Raw genomic sequence first — 27,390 nt, forward strand, 5'->3', positions numbered from 1 at the left:
TAAAAATGGGGTACAGAGCTAAACAAAGAATTCTCAGCTGAGGAATATTGAATGGCCAAAAAGCACCTAAAGAAATGTTCAACATCCTTAGTCAACGGGGAAATTAAATTCAAAACAACCCTGAGATTCCACTTCACATCAGTCAGAATGGCTAAGATCAAAAACTCAGGTGACAGCAGATGCTGGCAAGGATGTGAGAAAGAGGAACACTCCTCCATTGCTGGTGGGATTGCAAGCTGGTAGAGCTGCTCTGGAAATCAATAAGGCAGTTGCTCAGAAAATTGGATATAGTTCTACCTGAGGACCCAGCTATACCACTCCTGGACATATACCCAAAAATTGCTCTAACATATTAAAGGACACATGCTCCACTAAGCTCATAGCAGCCTTATTTATAATAATCAGAAGCTGGAAAAAGCAGATATTCCTCAACAGAAAAATGGATACAAACACTGTGGTACATTTACACAATAGAATACTACCCAACTGTTTAAAACAAGGATTTCATTTAATTTGCAGGTACATGAATAGAACTAGAAAAAAATCATCCTGAGCAAAGTAACCCAGTCACAAAAGAACATACATGGTATGTACTCACTGATAAGTGGATATTAGGTAAAAAGCTTGGAATACCCACAATGTAACTCCCAGAGCATTGTTGATGCCAATAAGTATTTGCTGACAGGAGCCTGATATAGCTTCCTCATCTGCATATGTAGCAGACAAAGCCCTTATCTGGCATCAATGGGAGGAGAGGCCCTTGGTACTGTGAAGGCTTGATACCCCATTATAAGAGAATGCCAAGGAAATAAGGTAGGAGAGGGTGGGTGGTGGTGGGAGAGCACCCTCAAAGAAACAGATGGGAGGGCAGGATGCATTAGGGGGTTTGTGGAGGGGAACCCTGGAAGGGGGATAACATTTGCCATATAAACAAATAAAATAAATTAAATTACATTGTATAACTTTAAAGCATTTTCTTTTGTGCTTGACTTGTTTTGTGTTGCTTTATTATCTTACTACAAAGGTAAGAGCCTAAGCAAAAACTTGGAACATCTATAGAAGCATTTGTAGAAGCTGCATTCTTGTCACTGGTGGGCATAATGTCACAAAGACTCAGCATTCTCTGCTTGCTTCCACTGGACACTGAAGTTTTAAGCACATAGAGAGGAATAGTAACCACGGAGTCAGACATTGTCATGTGATGGATCCAGAAGTGTGGAATCTTTGTTTGAGATACAGAACAAGAGTAGCAAATTTATAGTGCCATGTGCTGTCTAGTAACAAGTGTTTCTCTAGTTCCTATGTTGTCTCCTTCAGTGATGCTGTAATAATTGTCCACAGAGGCTCAGGTATTTGAACACGTGGCTCCCAGGTGAAGATGCTGTTCGGGCAGTTTGGTGTCTTTGGCACACAGATCCTTGTAAAGGACAACAGTGAATATAGTCTTTGATAGTTTATAGCCTTGTCTCACTTCCAGATTGCTTGCTCTCTCTTCTTTCCACCCAAGGTTAAATACTGCTGCCATGCCTCCTTCACCATGATGGACTTTCCCTCTGGAAACACAAAGCACAGATCATTTCAGTCATGAAGATATGTTCAGCAACACAAAGTAACCAGCACACCTATCTCAATACTTTGTAGTTAAAACACATGATGCTGCATATATCTGAAGACTCAAACCAGTGTTGATATTTCTTCATAAATGCAGCATTTGTGCCATGACTAGAAGACACTGTCTCCCAGCAAACTTCCTAGTCAACTAGCTCTTAGTATTTTTCATTCCCTCTTTCATGGTATTCCCTGAGCCTTAGGTATAGGGTTTGTGTTAGAATTGTACAAGTTGGGATTACATACCCCAGTCATTTATTCTCTACAGTTCGGTGAATTGTAAACTTCAACAATAGTCTCCATCTGCTACAAAAAGATTCTCCTTCGATGAGGGCTGAGAGCTACAAACACCTATGGATTTAAAGACAAGTATGTAGAATGTAGGTAGATATTATACTGATGTACCAAATGGGCAATAACAGGCTCTACTTTCCAGTCTATGACTGTCCAAGCAGTCGTAGTTGGCTAGTTTTGCAGTGTTCTACATGAACTTCCTTCTAGTAGTGGGCCCAGAGTACAACTAGACAACTATTGGCCACCCTCAAGATAAAAATAACAGCATTGCACCCCTGGGTTGTCTTGCAAGGCTGGTTCCTATTGAGGTTCATAGAATTTATAGCTGGGTAGGACCATGGATTACTTTTTCCCTTGGCAGCTTACTTATTACCTCCTTTCAATACCAGGAGGTTCATCTTCAAGGAGAAGACTTCCAGATCAATTTCAGTTTGAGTCCTCCAAGTCCTGTGTCGAAAGCAGTAGTGTCTTCACAATAGGATCTTTCCTTCATGCTCTGGTAAACAACCAAGGACAATGGTAATAGTGTAAATTGTTTGGGGAGCCTCTTGGGTCCCTCCTCTGATCAACAGCACAGTGATGTTTTTCACAGCACTGTGATTTTTATTAGTCTGTGACTATTTGTGGAATCATTATTATCACATGTATCATAACTCAATATAAACTCCATACACAAACATACGTAATATATCTATTTTAAGTAATAATATAAAACAATATTTCCTATGACTGTTTCAAGCATCTCTTATTTTGTGTATCTCTCCTGCCTCCCTCTCCCTATGTATTACCCTCCTCTGTCCCTTCTTCCTTCTTCAATTAGAGCCTCTTCCCTTTCCCTCATCTCTCTCTTCATAGCACCACATATGGTGATCTAAGTGTTCATTATCATATATTCTAAATTTTTCAAAATAAAACAAAGAGCTATGTGGCTCTGATATACAAAAATATGCACATCTGAAAATTTAACTATAATGTAAAAAAAATCCCTGAATTTAAAATCTGCAAGACATGGATTGGAGAGAAACCTCAGTTGTTAAGAGCAATGACTCTTCCTCGGGTGGACCTGGCTCAATTGCCAGACCTCTCATGGCCGCTCACAGTCATCTAAAACTCCAGTTCCAGATGATCCAATGCCCTCATTTTGTCTCTACAGGTACCAGGCAGACACGTGTTATGTAGTCAAAGATGAAGACCAAATAATCATATGTATAAATGAAATAAAATTTTGAAAAATAAAAATTAGTAAAGCATATATGTAATAATCCTTTTAAGGTTGTTCAATGGCAAGAATTAATTTCATTTAAGGAAATAGACATGGTAGGTGCTGAATATTATGGAGAAAAGTCCAATGCAATAAGAAATACAGGTTCATATTCACTTTCTTTACAGACAGAAAAATTGCTAGAAAGAAATTGAAAATAGAGTCAAAACACTAATGCATTGTAAGTGACACACATGGATGAATTCAGTGTTAAGGCAAGGCCTAAAGTTTTGTTAGACCTCATCTAAAATGCCACCCTTTGGTATGACTATAGGAAGGATGTTAATGCATCTTTGATCTAATTTGTATTTATTGCAGATATGGTCATATTTCCAGCACACTTTCTTTTTTCTATTCATAAACCATTCAGATATTAGAACGAGGACATCATGAATTTTGCAGGCCAGTGGAAGTAGAAAATATCATCCTGAGTGAGGTAACCCATACCCAAAAGGACATGCAAAGCATGTACTCACATATTAGCCAGAAGGTTCAGAATACCCATGATACAATTCACAGACCCTAGGAAGCAAAAACAAGAAGGAAAGTCCAAGTGTGGATACCTGAAACCCACATAGAAGTGGAACAAAATAATCATGGGAGGCAGAGGGATGGAGGAAACTGGGTGAGACAGGGAAGGGGGGGTGAAAAGGAAGGACAGGATCGGGTATGGGGAGAGACAGAAGGGACACGCAGAAGGCCAGGAAAATGAATAGAAATATGCAGCAGTGGGGGTTAAAGTTCAGGAAAACATCTATAAAGTCTCAGAGACCTGGATTATGAAAGACTACCAGGACTCAACGGGGATGACATTAACCAAAATCATCAGCAGTGCAGAGGTGGAACTGGAAGAGACCACCTCCAGTAGATAGACATGGCCCCCAACTTAGGTAGGGGGACACCTACCAATTTTCAAAAATATTAACCTAGATTTGTTCCTGTCTAAAGGAAAAGTAGGGACAAAATAGAGCTGGGACTGAAAGAAAGGCCAGTGACTAGCACAACTTGGGATCTAACCATGCACACAACCAAATCCTGACGCTATTACTAATGCTGTATTGTGCTTGCATACAGGAGCCTGGCATGGCTGTCTTTGGAGAGCATCTGCTAGCAACTGATTGAGATAAATGAAAATACTTACAAACACTGAATTGAAGTTAGGGATCGATATGGAAGAATTAGAGGAAGGACTGAAGGAGCTGAAGGGGATTGTTTACTATAGACAAGAACAATTCTGGGAAAATTTGAGTGGTAAAAAGCTTGAGGGTGGTCCCATCCCTCAATTGGGGGCCATGTCTATCTACTGGAGGTGGTTTCTTCAGATTCTAACTCCCTTCTGTTGAGTATTTCTACTAATGTTATCCCCATTGGTTCCTGGGAGCCTTTCAATTCCTTGGTGTTTGGGACTTTCTAGTAGTTCTCCCTGTTCCCCATGATCTACTCCTAAATAATTCTATGCCTTCTCCTGGCCCTCTGAACTTCCCACCTTTCTCTTCCTATACCTGATCCTGCCCAGCCTTTTACCTTCCCATCTACTCTTCCTTCCAGGTCCCTCCCTCCACCTCTCATGATTATTTTGTTCACCCTTCTAAGTAGAATTAAAACATCCATGCTTTGGCCTTTTTTCTTGTTAAGTTTCATATGGTCTATGAATTGTATCATTGGTATTTTGAGTTTTTAGACTAATATCCACTTATTAGTGAGTATATATCATGTCCTTTTGGGTCTGAGTTATCTCATTCAGGATGATATTTTCTATTTGCTGGCAAATCAAATTTTATTTAGTTGTCATTTTTAATAGCTTAGTAATGTTCCATTCTTCCACTGTATAACATGTGGGTTCTTTCCAGCTGCTGGCTATTATAAATAACGCTGCTAAGAACATAATGGAACATATGTGCTTGTTATATGTTGGAGCATCTTTTGGGTATATGCCCAGTAGTGGTTTAGCTGGGTCCTCAGGTAGAAATATGCCCAATTGTCTGAGGAACCTCCAGACATTTCTAGAGTGGTTGTACCAGTTTGCAATTCCACCAGCAATGGAGGAGTGTTCCTATTTCTCCACTTCCACACCGGTATCTGTTGTCACCCAAGTTTTTAATCTTAGCCATCTGACTGGTATAAGGTGGAATTCTTGGAGTCTTTTTTATTTGGTTTCTGTGATGATGAAGGATATTGAACATTTTTTGAATGCTTCTATGCCATTCAGGAATTCTCAGTTTAGAATTTTTGTAAAGCTCTGTGCCCCAATTTAATAGGATTAATTAATTGGACTTTATCTTCTTGAGTTCTTTGTGTATATTGTATGTTAGCTATCTATCAGATATAGGGTTGGTAAAGATCTTTTCCCAATCTATTGGCTGCCATTTTGTCATTATGTCCTGAATTTTCTGGATATTTTGGGTTAAAAGATTTTTGAACCTTCTATTTTCTTTGACTGTTGTGTCAATATCTTCTATGTCTGAGAGTCTCTCTTCTATCTCTTGTGTTCTGTTGGTGACACTGGCATCTGTAATTCCTAATCTCTTTCCTAGGTTTTCCATCTCCATGATTGTCTCCCTTTATGATATCTTTACTGTTTCTAGTTCCCTCTTTAGATGCTGGATGGTTTTGTTAAATTCCCTCACCTGTTTGATTGTGTTTTCCTGCACTTCTTTAAGGGATTTATGTGGTTCCTCTTTAAGGACTTCTACTTGGTTTCCTGTGTTTTGTATTTCTAGAAGGAAGTTATTTATGTCCTCTTTAAGGTTCTCTATCATCTTTACGGGTTGGAATTTTAGGCTTGAATGTTGTTTTTCAGGTATTTTGGGGGTATCCAGGGTTTGCTGTGGTGGAGAACTGATAGTGCCAAGTGGCACTGGTTTCTATTGCTTATGTTCTTGCACTTGCCTCTTGCCAACTGGTTATCTGTGGTGTTAACTGGCCTTCGTGTCTCTGACTGGAGTCTGTCTCTTCTGTGAGCCTGATAATAATGGACCTCCTTGGGTCAAGCTGTGTGTGGGTACAGGTAGGAGGGCTGGAACACACACCGTTCTTCCATGTGCAGTTTTGGACCTGAAAGAAAGTGTGTCTCCAGCAGCTTGAGAGGTCCTGCATCCTCTGAGCCCAGGGTTTGGGGTGGGTGACGGGGTAGATTGGGGGGGTGTCCCAGTTAAGCCAGGTATTAGGGCAGGGGATTCTTACCTGTGAGACTGGTTGTATCAGAACTTCTGGAAGAGCACACTATCTCTGGGAAGTGGGCAGGTGGAGAGGCTAGAGCACATTATCAGCTCCTCAGTGCAGTTGAGGACAGGAAGTTATTTTTCCTAACTTTAAAATAGGGTCTATATTCATAAATTTTATTAATAATTCTATAAATTACATATTTAAAGTTTTACGATTCCACTGTTTCCCTGATCTATGGAAGATAATGAAAAATATCATTAAATTAAATTAAATTAAATCTGACAAATGCCATAGAAATTTGAATAGATTAGTTTTCAAAGTTAAAGGAAAAAAAGTAAGATTTACTTTCAAATCGACTTTATAAATTCACTAGAAATAGCATATCCTCACAAGATCATATAAATTTACAAATATATTTACTATATAAAATTTTACCTTCAGATATTATTTGTCTGACATATACTGCACATTACTAAAATAAAAGGCTTTATAAGAAATATAATCCCTACTGTTCTGCTTCTGTTTCTAATGCTTTCAGGCAACTATTATAAACATTATATATCTATAAAACATTTTAAGAACCCTTAGGAAGACAACAACTAATACCTATGTATAGTGGATAGTTCTATAGGCTTTTAACATTAATAAATTTTGTATATATGAGAAATATTAAACAAGCTATTTAGTTATAATTTTCCATTTTACCTTTTATTTCATATATGTTAAGTGAAAAAACATTGTTAGAGATGGTTTTCAGTAGAAAACTGTCTTGCTTGATTATGTGTACAACAGAAGGCAACACACACACACACACACACACACACACACAAAATCTCATAATCCATGACTTTTGAGACTAAGTCAGAAAAATAGTAATTTCAAAAATTACAGTTACTATTTTTAAAACACTAAACGTGATTTATGTTTCCTATTGATCTAGTTAATGACTATCATGCCAAAGTGGATGACCCCACTCCAATACACATATGTGTAGCACCTACTGGACTGACAAGGACAATATTACATAAACAAAACATGAATTTGCAAGATTGATACAATTCTGGGTTTGGGGAGGGAGTTGGAGCAGAGAATGTGAATTGAATATGACTAAGGTTCATTATATACATGAATCAGAATTTTATAGAATGAAATGAAAATTTAAAAAAATCTAAAAAATTTGTCACGTATTTAAAAGTCTAGAAATAATACAAGATTCATTCCTGGCTGAGGTGCTGTCCAGTGTTGAGGGTTAGCTGCTAGGGAGAATAATCAGGGTTTTAAGGGTATGGCCATGAATAAGATGACCACACATACTTTAGTAGATAGCTACATACAAATGTATATGGACAGCATAAATTAAATTTTATAGATTATTCTTTAAAAGACTGATCATCAGTAGAGGTAGATCTGGGAGGAATAGAGTAGGGGTGAATATAACCAAAACACTTTGTCCTCATGTGTAAAATCATCAATGAACTAGCAAAAGATCCTATGAAAGAAAAAATAATAAAATAAAAGAGAACTAGATACACAACACAATGATAAAGTGCTTGCCTAGTATGTGTGGGAACAGGAGAATGAGCCCAGAAGTAAGAAACACAAAAGATTTTTACTTTAAACCATTTCATACTGAAGAACTTAGTAAAGGATTAGGCATCTAGAAGTACTTCATCGGGGATGTTCATTGAAGCATAATGATGCTACAAAAAATTTTAAATACAAAAATGAGATATGACTTTGCAGAATACACATTAGTTTATGAAAATATTTATGGTTAGTTTGTATTATTTGTATAATCTCAATTTGCAGGACTCAGAAGTTCCCTTCCCTACAAAACTCGAAAACTAACTCTTCAGTCTACACATCTGTAGCATAATGGAAACACACAAAATGTTTCTTTAAAACCAAGATATCTTACCTCAAGTGCCAGAGTTCTTCTTGTTATGCTCCTTAAATCTTTAGGTGAGGTTTCTTATCTTCTCCCTCTAACAACTCCCTTTACCTTTCTTTTATATGTAAGTAGTTCCAGGCGATATGCTCCTTAGGTTTACAAGTCTTTTATGCACATCAGTTGTATGGCAAACCACCAGTGGGTTACAAGAATCTGTTGTGTAATAACCAGAAAACATACAAGAGTTATTTCAGTATATTAAAACAATGAACATTTTGATGCACATTCAAATGCTTAGTACATGTGTACTGAGTAACTACAAAGTAGAATACATTATGGTAAACTTTTAGTATAAAAATAAAGATATTTCTGTTCTGGGTCAGCTTAAGTCTAAGGGGTCAGGGAGATACAAGAAACATAGACAATGTAACTTCAAATAAATGCTAGGATGACATGTAGTTACATTATCAGATCTGTTGGGCTCAGGATGAAGACATAGTGTACTGAGAAGGAAGCATGATGAGGAAGGGCTTGAACAGAGGTTGAAAGGCAGTCACTCCACAGTGTGTGGTGAGGCTTTGTTGGCATCTGTTGCAAGCCAAGGCGAAAGAAAATACAAAACCCAGCCAAGGCCTATCTGGATGGATTAGACGAAAGAGTGTGGGTGAGGCACTAGTGCAAGGGCAACCTCTACACATCTTCAGGAACACCTTGAACGTGCACTGATAATATAGGCACTCAAGAAATGACCAGATGTTGAGGTGGACTCCTGATAAGGTGTAGGGAAATGCCTGGTGCTCACAAGCTGACAGGGAATGTAGCTTCTCCCATTGCACAAGGTGAACAAAGCCACAAATCGAAGGCCAATGGGTAGCACAAGAAGAAAGGTCATGCCTTGAAAGTAGGGAAAGATTGCTAGGTGGAACCTTTTGATACTCTAAACAAACCAAAAGAGCAAGAGCATATAGCTCCAGCTTCCTCTAAGTACTTAAACACATACAATCTGAGATGCAAAATGCAAAAGGATGTTGCACATAAAAATGTTTTAATTTTGAAATCTGCTTTTAGAATTGTGCACTAAAGTACTGCATTCACGTCATAACCACGCCCCATTCTCCTTTCCAATTCTTCCCATCCCCTCCCCACGTCACTAACTCATGACCTCCTTCTCTCTCATTCCTATTGTGATCTGTGGCGGCCCTAATGCATTTACAGCTGCTCATATGCTCAGCTGTCTAAGTCTGACTACTTTGAGCTGAATACACATTCAGGGCATTTTCTCCCTCTCATAGCATTGCTTGTAGCTTTTCATCCAGACACAGGGCCTTGAGAGTTCACCCATCCACACTGACACTGGTGCTGTCATTGTGCAGCTTGTACTTAGGCAACAATAGTTTTGAGGTTTCTTGGATTCAGGTTCCCTATTATATATAAAACACTATATCATGGGAGACACGGGCCTCTGGTACTTCTAGATTTTCTGCCCATCTTCTGAGCTTCTCCCTGACCTTTAAGTATAGGGTTTGTGTTGTAGATGTATTAATTTGGTTTGGGCATCACCCACCCCTTTAGTCATCCCCTATATTTCAATCAGTGTGGATGGATTTCTATAATGGTCTCTATTTGCTGCAGAAGGATTTTTCTGGGGAGAAGTGAGAGCTATACTTTTCTCTGACAATGATTAGTCTTTAAACTGTAGTTGGTAAGTATACTGATATGGAATAACAGCAGTAATAGGTTCATTTCTAGTGTCCATAACCTCACCAACTGTGGTTAGTTGGCTGCATTTTCATTACCAGGTATGAATTGCCTCCTACTGAGTGGGGTTTTAAGTGCAATTAAACAGCTATTGGTTACCCCATAAGATGTAAGTGTCACCAATGTAGCATTGAGGTTATCTTTGTGACCTGATCATTGTGGTTTAGAGGTTTTATAACTGGGTAGGACTATTACTTGCTTCTCTCCTTTGGCAGCTTGCAGAACACAGTCCAGTGCTATGAGAGCTACTCGTTGAAGAGGGGGCTTTCAGTCCATTTTAGCATGGTGTCCTATATCTTAAGAGTTTAATGTCTTCTTACCTTCTATTTCTGGGGAGTAACCATGGGAAACAATTACAGGGTAAATTCTTTATAAGGATGTCTTTGATTCCCCTGACTGACAACCAAATATTCTATAGTTCTTTGGTAGATAGTATGCCACTTGGCATTACTACATTCAAACTGTGTGTGTGTGTGTGTGTGTGTGTGTGTGTGTGTGTGTGTGTGTGTGTACAGACATGCTTAGGACTCTGCTGCTCTGAATGAAGAAATGGTAAAAATGGATGGGTGAATTTAACTAGGAAGGTAGAAGAAAGGCAACAGAGGGAGAGGAAGAGAGGAGAGATAAATAATACTAAGGACTTTTTACTCCATAGAAAAATATTAAGCTTATTTAAAAATCATATACTGGTTTGGAGTCATATACAGAGTCTGGTGAGATGACTCAGTGGTTGTGTACATTTTCTGTTCTTACAAAGGACTTGGGTTTGGTTCCCAGAACTCACATGGTTGCAGCCATCTAAAATTTTATTTCCAAGGGACCTGATGCCCTCTTCTGACTTCTTTGGGCATCAGGCATGCACACTATGCACATAAATTTAAGGAAAATACTTATGTACAAAAAAGTTAAATAAGTAAATATTTAATATTTTAAATGTATATAATATACAACAACTTCTGTATAAGAAGTGATTTGGCCAGCCTATAGAAAATCAAGATCCAAATAGGGTGAATGGAGGAAAGGCTCACTATTAAGAGTGCTCACTGTTCAATCATGAAGAAGGGATTGTAAGTTCCAGCAAACACATCAGGCAGCTCATAAATACCTGCAACTCCAGATCAACAGATTCAATACTGTTTTATGGCTTCTGAGAGAACTCACATGTGTGTTCATACACTCATAAAGGCACATACATATACATAAATAAATCTTTTTTAAAAAATCAGGATACTCACCATAGGAAACACATGCTAAATATATGTAAGTGGACAGGGTGAAATACAGAACTCTATAGAACATGTAAACACATCATTCACTGTGTGTGTGTGTGTGTGTGTGTGTGTGTGTGTGTGTGTGTGTGTGTGTGGTGGTTATGATGTGTGTGAGTGCTTTATCCAAATCTCCAGCCCAAGAGCTGCACTTGGTCACCTGACCGTGATTCAGGCCCAAGTACACTTCTGAGAAAAACCTGTTTTTAGCTATAACAAGATCCGTTTGTAGCAATAAAATAGTCTGTTAATAAAGGATGCAATGCTAAAATGCAGATGTCCCAAATGCAACTTCAAAAGAAAGAGAAACATGAATTCTTTTATCAGATGAAATTTCAGTATTTCTAAATACTGATAGAACAAGTGGACAGAAAAGCAGTAAGAAAAGCAGTCTCCCTCCCCCCCAAAAAACCTAGAGCCATACAATATCCTCTACTCTAAGATTACTTGAAAAATGACTAAGACCATGAAGTATGTGATCCATCATTACAAAGCAATCAAAACAGAAATGGCTAAACTTAACAGCAGTATCTCTGAAAATCATTCTACTATTTCTAAACTTGATAATACACATCAAAATAATCCTGGGTCAAAGTCGTAATGAAAACAGAAATCTGAGATAAAACACCAAAAGGGAAATCAAAATGCAGGTCATATTCTTATTTAAGGCATTAGAAAAAATAACTTTAATAGAAGTTAACATTTTTCTAGTGATAAGTTTATAGGAGTCATGAGAAAGTATTAACCACAAAACTTTAAATTAAAACATCATTTATAATAATGTTTGATTATTTTCACTGTTGAATTCTAAACTTAAGGGATGGATCAGAACCACAGTACATTTTTAAGAAACCAAACCAAATTAAAAAAAAACTTTAACATAAATAAATATATAATTCTAAAAGGAGGACATTAAGTTGGGAGGGAGATGTGATGTGGGCTGCTGAGGCAGTGGGAAGTGATGGCTGGATATGATTATGATATATTTTATACATGCATCTGAACCAATTTAAAAAGTATGTAGAAAAATAAGAACTCCCAGAACTGCCACCAGGCAGTGACAGGTGGTGTACCTCTTTAATCTCAGCATTGGAGAGGCAGAGGCAGGTGGATCTCTGAGTTTCAGGCCAGCCTCACCTACAGAGTGAGTTCTAGCATGGCCAGGAATACATGGAAAAACTGTGTCCCCCCAAAATGAGATGTACAAACTGATTGACAGAGAACTTAAGAAACTCTGGGAGTGTTTAATAATTGTATGGGGCTCAACACCCATGCACACATGAGCAACATTAGCTGGACTTAGTGGATTATGGAGAAAGTCATGAAGGTGGGAGTGTATAGGCTGAGAAGGATGGGAAAGTTGGAGAGGGTCATGAGGATGTGGTCATGTGTCATTATATGCATGTGTATGGACATCAGAATTGGACTTGATGGAATTTTCTTAGAGAACACTAAGTTGGGTGGATAGAAAAGTGGGGATGGATATGGATGGAGTGGGGAGGGGAAGGGCTTAATATGATCAAAAACTGAAAAAAATCTCAAAGACCTAATATAAAAAGGATGGGGAAACAAAATAAGTAAAAATAAAAGGTAAAACCACCACAGAAAGAGGGGGGCTAAAAAAGATTCCCCTCCTTAGTAACAGAGATTGCTTTAATCCTTATGTGAACAAATCACGTAATTCAAAACTAGACCTGAAAATAGGTCTGTCAGAAACAAGAGACACTGGAGACAATAGAAACTGGGACCAACCTTGGCAACTTAGGCTGACGAGCTTTCACTCTCTGCTGGTGACTTGATGTCCCCAAACTAGGAGTAAACGTTCCATTGAATTCAACGGAGTGACGATGATGTGAAACACCAGTTTTCTCTGGAATGTACACTCCCCTGGTATATGGATGTGTAATAAGTTCTTCCTCTGAAGTGAGCCTTGTACTAGTACTATCTTCCTCCACCTGCTCTTGATTCTTGGAAGCACTAAAAAAGACAAATACTTCATGTATGTATGTATGTATGTGTGTGTATACATATACATATATATACACATACATACATACTTTATGTATGTATGTATATATATATATACTTTTTGTTTTTAAATAGATTTTAAAAGACTTTTCTTTTTTAAATGGTCATAAGAGTAAATGGAATATTCCATAAAAGAACTTGCTTCACGCTTTACCATTCCACCTATAGGGATTTAGGCTAAGTAAAAAGCTGACAAAGGCAGTTTAACTCCAGATTACTTCAAGATAACTCTGAAGGTCACAGTCAGAGTTAATTCACCCAGTAGCAGAGGAGAGGTGTTTGAACTACCAAGGTTTATTTGAATTTGCCTCTCACATACTTGAACCTGTCAATGGGCCTACTTAAGTGAATATTGACAGGAAAAATTATATAAAGAGAACTGTTATTAATGAGAATGCTACACATATACTTAGCTGAAGTCTTAACAAGTCAGGTTTATTGTAAGGAAATATTTAGAGAAGAAAGCAACACTGTAACAAAAGAAATGTTACCTGTACCCAAGATTTTTTTAATGGAAGTTATTTTCCTGTAGCTATTTTGCAAAATTATGTCGACTTGACATTTACTTCCTACTGATTTCATGAAGATTTTTCACTAAATATTTGGGTTACCATCAAATTTATCAGTACCTTATTTTCTGGGACTCAGTTTGACTTACTTGATTTGTTTAGTCAGTGCTGTTGTAACCTTTAGCTGGTCAAGATAGCATTGCTGGTATACCTCTAGCTTGAATCTGACAGAATCTTCCTGAACTTGGGCTCTACAGAGTTTGGATTCCAGGTCTTTGACTCTGCATTCCATGTCTGATAATTTCAAAGCAAAAGAATTTTCTTTCTCCTGCTCTGCTTTTTCATGAGCTTGAGATTGGGTCTAAAAAAGAATCACGAGCTACATATTAAAACGTAGGCTGGTAAAATGGGTAAAAGCATCTGATGCCTAGCCTAATGGCCTGGGTTTGAACATTGAGATCAACACTGTAGAAGGACCTAACCAATTCTATCTTCTTGTCTCCTGACTTCCAAATAACATGTAATTAAAAGAAAAAGACAGCAGTGCATCCAGGGCAGGAGCACTGGCTCGGCATCTGGCAGTGCTTGCTGCCATTGCAAAAAATCCAAGTTCAATTCTCAGCACGTGCATGATGGCTCAACTCCAGTTCAAAAGGATCTTATTTCTTCCTCTTCTGGCTTCCCAAGATACAAGACACCCAGGTGGCACACAGTCATATATACTGGCAAAACACCCATACACATCAAATAAAAAGTTTAAAGTTTTAAAAGACCAGTATACTCAATAATTATCATATAATTTTATCCTTAATTGAATGGGTGACACAGATCATTTTAAATGTTTAAAAAAGTTGACAGACTTGAAATATTTATCTCCCCCTTTCAGGATTCCATCTTCCTTCACTTCCAAACCTCTACCTGCAGTCATGGATCTGCACTGCACTCCCCAGCCCATAGGTCTGCCTGCCTTTGGGGAGGCCCGCTGCAATCTGGAAAATCCAGTCCCAGAGGCTTGCTACTCCCACAGACACAAGGAGAGCCAACACCAGAGACAGCCAAGATGGCTAAAGGTGTGTACAAGAACACGATCAACAGACGGTAGTGCAATATGGCATCTTCAGAACCCAGCTCTCCTACTGAGATACATCAAGCCCTGGATATCCTAACATACCTGAAGAGAAAGATTTTGACCTTAAATCTCATCTTATGAAGGTGATCGAGGCCTTTAAATAGAGACTTAACTAAGTCACTTAAAGAAATATAGGAAAATTCTATCAAATAGGTAAAAGCCATTAAGTGGAAACAAATAAATCCCTTAAAGAAATACAGGGAAAGAAAATCAAACACATGAAGGGAATCAAACTGTTTAAGACCTAAAGTGGGAATTGAAACAATAAAAAAAGACAAATGTAGACAAGCCTGGAAAATGAAAACCTAGGAAAGACAAGAACTATAGACTTAAGCATCACCAACTGAATACAAGAGATGGAAGAGAGAATTTGAGGCACAGGAGATACAACAAAAGCAATTAATACACCAGGCAAAGATAAGCCAAATTTAAAAAGTTTTCACTCAAAACATTCAAGAAATTTAGGGTGCTATGAAAAGACTAAAACTAAGAATAATAGGAATAGTTAAGGTTGATGGTTCCCACAAGTAAAACCCAGAAAACATCTTCAATTAAATCATAGAAAAGAAATTTAGTAACCACCCCCCACACCGCCCCCAAAGGAGAAGGGTATAAACTAACAAGAAGCTTACAGAACACCAAATATGATTGTACCAGAAAAGAAAATCTTCCTGCTGTATAATAATGAAAACACTACATGTACAGAACAAAAAAAGAATAATAAATACTTCAAGAGGAAAAGGACAAGTAGCATACAAAAGAAAACTTCTCGGAATCATACCTGACTTCTCAACAAAGACTCTATAAGCCAGAAGGTCCTGGAGAGATACCCTGCAGACACTAAGAGACCACAGATGTCAGCCCAGACTGCTATACACAACAAATCATTCAATCACCAGAGATGGAGAAATCAAGATATTCCATGACAAAACCAAATTTGAACAATATATTTCTACTAATCCAGCCCTACAGAGGATACTAGAAGAAAAACTCTAACACAAGGAGGGTTACAACACCCGGGGAAACACAAATAATCAGCTAACAGAACAACCAAAGAGAATCACACACACACAAACACACACACACACACACACACACACACACACACACACACTGTAATACCATCAACCTCAAAATAGCAAGAACAGCAGAAAGCCCACATTCTCAAGAAAACTGTATAACTCTCAACTTAATGATAATAGTCAGGAAGAAAATTAAAGACTTTCTTGAATTCAATAAAAATGAAGGCATAATATAGCCAAATATATGGAACATAATGAAAGCAATATTAAGAGAAAAGTTCGTAGCACTAAATGCTTTCATAAAAAAAATTGAAGAAATCTCATACTAGAAACTTAACAGCTCACCCAAAGCTCTAGAACAAAAAGAAGCAAGCACACCCCAAAGTAGACAGCAGGAAATCATCAAACTGAGGGCTGAAATCAATCAATTAAAGACAAAGGGAATCAACAAACTAAGAGATGTTTCATGGAGAAAAACCACAAGATAGATAAACTTTTAGCAAAACTAATTAAAAAGCAGAGACATGGTACCCCAAATCAGAAATGAAAAAGGAGGTATAACAACAGAAACTGAGGAAATTAAAAAAAATCATTAGGACCTACTTTAAATGCCTGGACTCCACAAAACTTAAAAAAACTACATTAAATGGATGGTTTTCTAGACAGACACCACTTGCTAAAGTTAAATTGAGATCAGATAAACTAAACAGTCCTGTTACCCTTAAGGACATAGAAGCAGTCATTAAAAGTCTCCCAACATAAACAGCCCAGGGTCAGATGGGTTTTGTGAAGAACTCTACCCAACTTCCAAAGAAGAGCTAACATCACACTAATACCTAAACCACACAAAAACTCAAGAAAGAAACAGCATATGCAGAAAAGATGCTTGGAAAGCATCTTGCATTTCTGGTAGGATAAAAACTTGTACAGCCACTTTGGAAACTAATCTGAAGTTCTCTCAGATTAGAAATATTTCTTCCCGAAGACTCAGATATACCACTCCTGGGAATATACTCAAAATATGCTCCTCCATTCGTACTACAAGGACACTTGCTCAACTTGCATTTATATGAGTAATAGCCAGAAACAATCCAGATGTCCATCGACTGAAGAATTAAAACAAAATTAATATATTGACTCAATGGAATACTAGTCAGGTATCAAAAACAAGGACATGATGAAATTTGCAGGCAAATAGATAGAACTGGAAAATATCCCGAGTGAGTTAACCCTGAGACAAAAGGACATGCATAGGTATCCTGATATCCATGCTACACTCTAAATACTGAAAGATGCTGAAGCAGAAGGATGGCCCAAGTGAGGATGCTTGAATCTCACTTAGAAGGGGGGAATAAAATAGTCAAGGAGGCAGATGGAGGGAGGTAAACAGGTGAGAAAGTGGAAGGAGGGTGTAATGGGAGATTCAGGATCAGGCTTGGGAAGAGACAGGAGAGAGGGCCTGAGTTCCAGTAGAATGAATAGAAATCTTCAGCTGGCAGAAGTTGGGGATCAGGTTAGGGGGAATGTCTAGAAAGCACCAGAGACCTGGGGTGGAGGAGCCTCCTATGAGTCAATGTGGATGACCTTAGCCTGTAGCTGCTTGTATTCTAATGCTAATTAGGTCCCCAAAACTGTTTGCACAACAGGGTCTGGACATAGCTTATGGGAACCTGCCCCCAGTTAATTCTGATTGGTAAATAAAGATGCCATCAGCCAATAGCTAGGAAGAGGAGACATAGGCAGTATTTGGGGTCCCAAGCTTGGAACCACAGGAAGGAGGAAAAGAGAGACTGCCATGGAGGGGCAATAAAGTGCAGGAGGGAGAAACAGAGCTGCCATGTAAAGGGGCTAAGAAAACACAGATCCGGGGCTACTCAATTTAAACAACAGCTGCCAAGTTGGAACAGAGAAATTAGTAAGTAGCAACTTGGAGTTATCTGTGGGAGGTAGATTCTAACAGCATGGAGGTTAGGCAATTAGTTGCTCAGCTATTCTGCAGCTTAAGGCATATTAAAATGTAAAGCCTGTGTGTGTGTGTCATTCCGGAACATAAATGGTTTAAGGTGGGAAGAAACCCCACAACAAGATTCATTAATATATTTATACTACATTACCACACAGTCAGGATATGGAATTTGAAAAGGTGACATCCTGTAGCAGGCAAGATTCTCAGTGGAGGAATAAGGACATCAACCCACCCACAGACCTTTCGACTCAATATTTGCCATGTCTAAAAAGAACTGCAGGGACAAAGGATGAAACAAAAACTAAGGGAATGACCCAAATTGAGACCCATCCCATGTGCAAGCATCTATGCCTGACACTATTAATGATACTCTGTTCTGCTTGTAGACAGGAGCCTAGGAGTCTTCTGGGAGGTTCCACCCACCAGTTGACTGAAGTAAAAGCAGACAGCCACAGCCAAACATTGGAAAGAAGTTCCAGGGCTCTTATGGAAAGTTGGGGGAAGAATTGAGGGTCCTGAAGGGGATAGGAACTCCACAGAAAAACTATCAAACTCAACTAACCTGGACCCTTCGGAGCTCTCAGAGACTGAGTCATCAACAAAAGAGCATACATGGGCTGGTCTAAGGCCCCTGGGGCATATGCATCACACATGCAGTTCAGTCTCCAATGGGTCACCCAACAACTAACACAGTGGGCATTCCTAAAGCTGTTGTCTGTCCGTGAAATCCATTCTACAAAAGGGCAGCCTTGCCTAGCCTCAGTGGGAGAGGATGCACCTAACCTTCCAGAGACTCGAAATGCCAGGGTAAAGGGATACCCACAGGTCCCCACTCTCCCCGAGGAAAACAAGAGGGGAGATTAGGGGATGGATTCTGTTAGGGGCACCTGGAGGAGCAGAACTTGGGATATAAATGTATTAGTAAGACACTCTGAAAAAAAATGATTAAATACAAACATCATAAATGTTTAAAAAGTAACATTTATCTTCAATACAACAGTTCTCTCTCTCTCTCTCTCTCTCTCTCTGTGTGTGTGTGTGTGTGTGTGTGTGTGTGTGTGTGTGTGTGTGTGTCTGCCCCCCTCTCTGTATGTGTGTTGAAACAGGCTTTCCCTTTGTGGGAAAGAGAAATTAGTTGCAGGCTGTCCTATAACTATCTCTGTAGACCAAGTTTGCCTCAAACCCACGGAGATCTGCATGCTTGTGACTGCTGAGTGGTGGGATAAAAGGTGAGCACCACCACTGGCAGCTAAGAATTATTGTTAAAATGAAAAGTATATTCTACAGATGAAGCCTAAGGTCTTATATATCCTAAGAAACTACTTGACCATGAAAGTAATCATATTAATGCAGAAGTTTCTACTAAATAATGAACTTTATGAACAATGTAATAATATAATAATTTCTATGTGCAATTTAATTTTTCTCCAAGTAGTTATACTTTGCTAATTAATCCTAAAAGTCAGGTGATTCTTTAAAACATTTTCTTAAGAGGTTTGTCTACTTAATAGTATAAGCTAATATATAACTAAAGAAGTAGATGATTTATTTTGAAAAGTCTATAAAACAAATTGCTATAAAGGAAGAAAAAAATTTCACGAAAAATATACACTGAAAATACAGCTTGCAGTGAGAAAAGCACACTGAAAGATAACTATATTAACCTTTGAAAACCTAGAAATTCCGTCCAAAACTTCCATTAGTTGCAGCCTGGATTGTTCTTCAATCTCTTGCTTTAACGTTTCTGCCTCTCTGCGCTCTATCATATTCTTTTGCATGTGAGTTTCAATGGATAAGAATTCCTGGTTGAGCATCTCCCGTCTGTCTTCAAGCATTTTGTGTTTCTCCTGGATAGCTGTCATAGCTTCAGCCTTCTGATGTAGAAGCTGGTTTTCGTTTTTAAGTTGCTCACAGTGAAATAACACTTGGTTTAGCTTTTCTGTGGCAAGATCAATCTGCATCAAGAAATTAATATTGTTTATAAAGAAGTTGGCAGGAAATCAACTTAAGACTTAAAACATAATCAGGAGAGAAAGTGAACTGCGTAGGTGTAGAAGGCACTTGTCTCCAAACCCGGCAACTGAAGATTGATCCCCAGAGCCTACATGGTGGGAAGGAAGGAACTGACTTCCACAAGTTATCCTCTCCTTTCACATGCAAACCTTCATACACGCATGCCATAACATGTGTGTGTAAACCTGTACACACTGAGAAATTAATGAATTCACTTATCTTTTGAAAATAGGCCATGATATAACACAGTCTATCAAACACTATGACACTGAACTATGCCCAGCTTCATTTTCTTCTCCTAAGCAAAATAAATGTCCTTTGAATATGAAGAATTTGAGAACATGTTTTCTGTTTTCTGATATACTTAATATAGCTTAATTTTATTTTTAGTTCATTTGTTTGCAAAGGCAGTAACTTGACCACAATTTTCCATATCATACAAAATGACTTTTAATATTAGAAATTCAGTCTACTGCTTGGACTGTCTTTGACATATTTCCTCAACTTCCTGGTTTTCAAAGATTCTACCTTAGACTATGTCTTCTTCAGGTAAGTTGAAAAAATTCATTCTGTGATCCTTGCGTTGCCGTATTAAGTGTATTATGCTTCCATATTTGTTGACTAAAAGATGGTTAATACAGAAAACTCATTTGAGAGAATGGGGAATCTATAGCTTGATAATTGTGATTTAAGTTTGGTTCAAGTGTATATAATCAGGTCTAATTTATTTTTGTTTAAAAGGGTCTCACTATGCAACTTTGACTGGCTGGAACTTGACATGTAGACCAAGCTGGCCTCAAGCTCACAAACATCCCATTGCATTTGCTTCCTTAGTGCTAGAATCAAAGCCATATGCTACCATCCCATAGTCTGGACATTAAGTCACAGCCAAGTGTAAAGACAGAAGTAAATGTACAGCACATATATGTGAATAGAAAAAAATAAAATTTCAATGACTTCTGGCTATAACATTTTTACAATTCTTTGTCACATGGCTAAAATAATTGAAAGAATTTTTGTAACCAATTTTTCACTCTGAAACCAATTAAAACATACCTTGTGTCTCAGTACATTAATCTCCTCTGTTTCAGATTGATTAGTATTTAAATCTTCAGGACAAGTAGACTTTGTATTTTCTTCTTCATTTAAGTTCTTTTGTCTCATTTTAAAAATGTTCTTTACCCTGGGGGGGAAATGATCAGAGAAAGTAAGTTTTTTAAATTTATTTTAAAGATAGGGTTTCATCTTGCACATGCTGTCTTCAAGCTAGCTATGTGGCTGCAGACAACAATAGACTCTAGTTCTTCTTGCCTCAGCCTCCCAAGAGCTAGGGTTACAGGCATATATCACCACACCAGCTCCTAAATTTAATTATTTAATCATTTTATAACAGAGGATGGATATATTACATAAAGGAAGCACACATGTAAATTTTTCAAACCTTCAAATCATGGGGGCACATGCTTCTTTGGTTTATTTTTTGTATTTAAGAAACAGAAAAAAAGATGAAGATTGGTGGTTAGGGAAGGTAAGATCTGGGAGGAGTTGGTTGAGGGAAAAGAATGTGAATAAAATATGCTGTGTGAAATTATATTAGTTGGTTGTTTTGACCTTTATTTTTATTTTATTGATAGAAAGGGAAAAATCCATCTAACTGTTGTCTACATAAAACATATCATAGTTGAGAGATAGATACTACTGTAGAGTAAGATGTTGAAGACAGTATTCCATTCATATAGTACCAAGATACAAGCAGGAGTTGCTACTCTAATATCTCATAAAATAGACTTCAAGCAAAAAGTTAACAAGAAGAGATAAAGAGAGAAAAAGCACTGGCTGGATCAATAACACAAGCACAGTTAGTTTTGTGATTAAATTAGGGAAAGAAGTCAAACTATTCCTTCGGGAAAATGACATGATGCTATATACATAAGAATTACAACAATTCCATTGGTTGTATAACTTCTACAAATAATAAAAAATTCAGGAATGTGCAGGATACAGAATAAGCTTGCACAAATCAATAGCTTCTCTATATAGCAACAACATATGAAGAAAGAGATCCTGGATACATTCTCATTCACAGTAGCCTCAAAGAGAATGAAATGTCTCAGAGTAAGCCGAACCAGGTAGAACATTTACAATTAAGTCCTTAAAACTCTGAAGATAAACAGAAAAGACTCTTGGAAATGGCAAGACATCTCATAGTCATGAATTTGTAGAATTAATATTGTGAAAATTACTCTTTTACCGAAATCTATTTAAGAATTCAACACAGTCCTCATCACAATACTGGTCTCCTTTACAAAAAGAGAAAATGAAAATCATATGGTGCCAAAAAGAACCCAGATAGCCAAAACAATTGAGCAAAAATCACAATGCTGGAGAGCTTGCTTTCCAGATCCCAAGATAAATTACCAAGCCATAGTAATACAACTAATATGGTCCCCCCACAAAAATAGACATGTGGAACAAATCTGAGAGTTGAACATATGTACATATAATGGAGGCACTTAATAATTGACAAAGATACAAACACCATAAATTGGAGAAAAGAAAGCATCTTCAACAAATGATGCTGGGAAAATGAGTTGTCCACATGTAGAAGAATAAATTAGCCCTGTATCTAATGCAATGCAGAAGAACGAACTCCAAATGGATCAAAGACTTAAATGTTAAATGTGGAAAACATACAGTTTCTTACAGGATATAGGTTTAGGAGAAGGCTTTCTGCATGGGACTTTGAGAATATTGAGAGTCAGGGGAATAGGGTCTTGTTTTAAGATAATGTCTTATACCTAAAAAGGATTTATGTTGTACTCTCTAAGTCCAGAGACCATCACAGAAGAGAAAGACAGGATGTAGGAAGCGAGAGAAGGAGCTCTATTTACTGCCATCTTCTGGTCTCTTTAGTCCTTTCGAAAAGAATGAATAGGCACAAGACTGGCACAGTCAATGACCCTTCCCTTGTGAACTACTGGTCATGGGAAAGAAGGAGTCACTGTCTTCAGCTGTATATCCATGGATGAGTCCACTAGGCTACCAACCTACAGCTATAATTAAACTCAGTGAGTCACAAAACAAAACAAGAAAATGAGAATGTAAGGATGAAATTTATAAGAAGGAGTAGGGATTAACAGGAGATAGGAGGGAAATAACAGAGGTTTAACAATAATAAAAACCAAGTATGTACATTTATGAAATTGTCAAAAACAATTACAACCTGTCCAGCAGAACATGTAGAGCCAGCATGATCGGATCTGAAATGAGATCTAGGCTGTGCCAACCTTACAGGCAGCAGCTGGTGAGCATATACATAGTGATTCAAACTCCTGGGGATGAGAGATGGATGCTCAGCTCCAAATGGGACAGTTACAGAAACAATATGCAAAAGCACAGCCACGGCTCAGACTTCATCACAGAGAGGAGTCAGAAGGGAGGCCAGAGCAGAGGGTGGGGAAGAGTGCTGGGAAATGTTCTCTTCTGGACATGACTATCACACTCATGAATTCCCAGTAGCCACATAAGACCTACACACAAAAACACCAGCCAAAATTTCAGCACCAATTTGGTAGATGGTCTCCAGGTCCCAACTCTTACTGAATTGTTATTGGAAGGTGATAATTGCTGGAGTAAGAGAAACTTTTCTTTCTTACTTGCTTTTATTTATTTATTTATTTATTTATTTATTTATTTATTTATTTATTTATTTATTATTTTCAGAGTAGGACCACTGCTAGAATTACTATGCTTGACAGTTTGCACATGCACTGAGAGCTAAGCCTGTGCTTTGGATCCCCACCCACTCATCTGACAACTAGAGGCAGTTTGGCCCCCAGGAGTTCTGACACATCCAGGATCACAGGTGAAGTCCCAAACCCTGTCACAATACCTAGCCTAACTGGGACCCTTCTGGGACTCAGGGGATGTACGAACCCCTGCCCAGCCAGAGGTTTCCTTCTGGATTGTGCATCTGCACCTGGGAGCTGAGGCTGTGCTCTGGCCTCCCCCAACCCACACACACCTAGAGATAACTTGACACCCAGGAATTCTGACACACCCAGGATCACAGGCTCCCAGGAGGGATAGACTCCATTTAGAGACAGCAAGGACAGTTAACCAAAGAGATAACCTGATGGTGAGAGGCAGGCTCAAGAACATAAGCAACAGAAACCAGTGCTACTTGCATTGCAAGCCCTGGATACTGCAACATACCTGAAAAGCAAGATTCAGAGATCTAAACTCTCACCATGAAGATGATAGAGGACTTATAAAGGAAATAAATAACTCCCTTAAAGAAATACAGGAAAGCCCCTTCCAGCCAGCACCTTTGGCTAAGGCAGACTGCCATCAAGTCAGCTTGTCTGAAAACAACACAGACTGCAGGCATCCCAGGAGATTTACTGCACACAAAGGACCCCCCTCCCGACATCCCACAGCTATTACTGGGAGTCAAGTAGACTCAGAACCCATCATTCCCCCAAAAGCCCCAAACCCTGAATTCCACTCCTCTTTCTGAAAGCACATTCTGCTAGGGCAGACTGCCATCTAGTCTAGTCCCCTTAAGACACCATAGCTTACAGGCATCCCAGGAGATATATACACTACACACAGGGTAACTGGGCAACTAATACCACAGCCTGAGGCACCCCAGCAGAACCACTGCACACAGGGCAACTGATACCAAAGCCTTGAAAGCATCCAAGGATGTCTCCTGCACATAGGGCAACTGACACCACAACCTGAATGAATCTGAGGAATTTTGGTAAACATGAGGAAACTAATCACTGGCTTGTCTGCCTCCCAGAAGACACCACACCTTGGGTTGAAGACCACCCTGGAGTTCTGCTGAAAACAGGGAAACAGAAACCAGAATCCATAGAAGCTGGTGAACAGCTTCACACAAGAAAACAGCTTGAAAGCCACCTAGGAGATCTGCTCTAGCCAGGCAACAGATCAGCAGCTTCTCTGCCCCTCTGAAGACCCCACAGGAGGTCTGCTATAGCCAGGGTCACAGGTCTACAAGGAGACCTGAAGCAACCCAGGGACAAAAGAGGCAGGCTCCAGTATAAACACCTAGACCAGCAAACACCAGGGGAAAACAGATGGTGAGAGGTAAACACAAGACTATAAGCAACAAAAGCCGGTATATTCTGGCATCATCAGAAAACTCTTTTTTCCCACCACTGCAAGCCCTGAACACACAAATACATAGGAGAACGAAGATTCCAAGCTAAACGGACCTGAAAACATCTTCAAGAAGAAAACTTCCCTAACCTAAAGAAAGAGATGGCCCTAAATGTATAGGAAGCCTATAGAACACCAAGTAAATGGGACCAGAAAAGAAAATTCTCTCATCCCATAATAATCAACACACTAAATGCACAGAAGAAAGAAAGAATACTAAAGGCTGCAAAGGAAAAGGGCCCAGGTATAACACATAAAGGCAGATCTATTAGAATTACACTAAACTTTTCAACAGAGACACTAAAAACCAGAAGAAGCTGATCAGAGGTCATGAAGTCTCTAAGAGAATACAAATGCCAGCCCACGCTACTATCCCTAGCAAAACTCTCAATCAACATAGATGAAAAAACCAAAATATTCCAGGACAAAACCAAATTCAAACAATATTTATCAAGCAAATCAACCCTACAGAGGATTCTAGAAGGAAAACTCTAGCAGAAGGGTATTTAAAGCAAAGAAAAGACAAGTATCGCACAGCAAAGCCAAAAGGAGAGAACCACATGCACATAATGCAGTCTACAAAAACAAACATAACAGGAACTAACAATCATCTGGCTTTAATATCTCTTAATATTAATGGACTCAACTCACCTGTATAAAGACATAAGCTAACAGACTGGATAAGTATAAAGGATCCAGCATTTTACTGCATACAAAAAAAAACACAACCCAACAACAAAGATGGACATTACCTCTGGTAAAATGATAAAAAAAAAAGGTTTTCCAAGCAAAGGGTCCCAAGAAACAAGCAGGATTGCTATCCTAATATCCAATAAAATAGACTTCTAACCAAAAGTTATCGAGATGTAAAAGACACTTCATATTCATCAAAATAAAAAATCCACCAAGAGAAAGTATCGATTCTGAACATCTATGTCCAAAATGTCCCATATTCATAAAATAAAGTTTATTAAAGCTCAAAGCACACATTGAACCCCACATAATAATAGTGGAAAACTTCAATACCCTACTCTCACTAATGGACAGGTCATTGAAACCAAAACTAAACAGAAATACAATGAAATTATGAGATTATGAACCAAATGGATTTAATACATTTACAGGACATTACACCATAAAACAAAAGAATACACTTTCTTCTCAGAACCTTATAGTACCTTCTCCAAAACTGACCATATATTTGGTCACAAAACAATTCTTGATCCTTATGAGAAGATTGAAATAATCCCATACAACTTATCAGATCACTATTGTTCTTCAATAACAGAACAGAAAGCCCACATTCCCATGGAAACTAAACAGCTGTCTACTCAATGATAACTTGGACAGGGAAGAAAGAAAGAAAGAAAGAAATTAAAGACTTCCTGGAATTTAATTAAAATGATGATGACACAATATACCCAAACTTAAGGGACACAATGAAAGTAGTGCTAAGAGGAAAATTCATAGCACTAAGTACCCTGGTAAAGAAATAGGAGACATCTTACACTAGCAACTTAAAAGCACACCTGAGAGCTGTAGAACAAGAAACAAACACACCCAAGATGAGTGGAAGGCAGGAAATAGTCAAACTTAGGGCTGAAATCAACCAAATAGAAAATAAGGGACCAATACAAAGAATCAAGAAAACCAAACCTGGTTCTTTGAGAAAAATAACAAAATAGTTAAAGCCCCAGCCAAACTAATTAGTGGTTTCCAATTTAACAAAATCAGAAATGAAAGTGGAGACATAATAACAGAAAGTGAGGAAATTAAAAAAAAATCATCAGATACTACTACAAAAGCCTATACTCAACAAAACTGGAAAATCTAGATGAAATGGATGGTTTTCTAAATAGATACCACATAACAAAGTTAAATCAAGATCAGATAAACTATCTAAGCTGTCCCATATCCCCTAGGGAAGTAGAAACATCACTAAAAACCTCCCAACCAAAAAAAAGACAAAGGCCAGATTGCTTTAGTGCAGAATACTACCACCATCAAAGAAGACCAAATATCAATATTCCCCAAAATATTTCATTAAATAGAAACAAAAGAAACACTATCTAATTCATTCTATGAAACCACAATAACTCTGATACTTAAACTACACAAGGATACACAAAAATGAGAACTTCAAACCAAATTAGCTTAGGAATATCAATGCAAAAGTACTAAATAAGATTCTTGCAAACTGAATCCAAGAAAGCATCCAAACAATCCTTCACCACAATCAAGTAGGTATCATCCCAGGGATGAAAGGTTGGTTCAGTATATGAAAATTCATT

The 27,390-nt window shown here is 38.2% G+C and overlaps 1 protein-coding gene across 1 annotated transcript in view; it reads right to left on the minus strand.

Annotated features, from left to right (window-relative positions):
* Positions 1-489: 489 nt before the first annotated feature.
* The window catches only part of LOC103690071 (interaptin-like), a 280,698-nt gene continuing 253,797 nt past the window's right edge, over positions 490-27,390 (minus strand). The window contains exons 68-78 of the mRNA XM_087591928.1: positions 20,969-21,095; positions 19,564-19,854; positions 13,932-14,143; positions 12,998-13,222; positions 8,247-8,432; positions 6,347-6,472; positions 6,053-6,217; positions 3,640-3,685; positions 2,276-2,398; positions 1,855-1,959; positions 490-1,553 (exon numbers count right to left, since the gene is read on the minus strand). Coding sequence (XP_087448054.1) covers positions 8,423-8,432; positions 12,998-13,222; positions 13,932-14,143; positions 19,564-19,854; positions 20,969-21,095 — 865 coding nt within the window. The 3' untranslated portion in view covers positions 490-1,553; positions 1,855-1,959; positions 2,276-2,398; ... (2 more) ...; positions 6,347-6,472; positions 8,247-8,422. The remainder of the gene's footprint in view (positions 1,554-1,854; positions 1,960-2,275; positions 2,399-3,639; positions 3,686-6,052; positions 6,218-6,346; positions 6,473-8,246; positions 8,433-12,997; positions 13,223-13,931; positions 14,144-19,563; positions 19,855-20,968; positions 21,096-27,390) is intronic.

Source organism: Rattus norvegicus, chromosome 17 (assembly GCF_021556685.1).
Source record: "Rattus norvegicus strain SHRSP/BbbUtx chromosome 17, alternate assembly SHRSP_T2T, whole genome shotgun sequence".
Taxonomy (NCBI): Eukaryota; Metazoa; Chordata; class Mammalia; order Rodentia; family Muridae; genus Rattus; species Rattus norvegicus.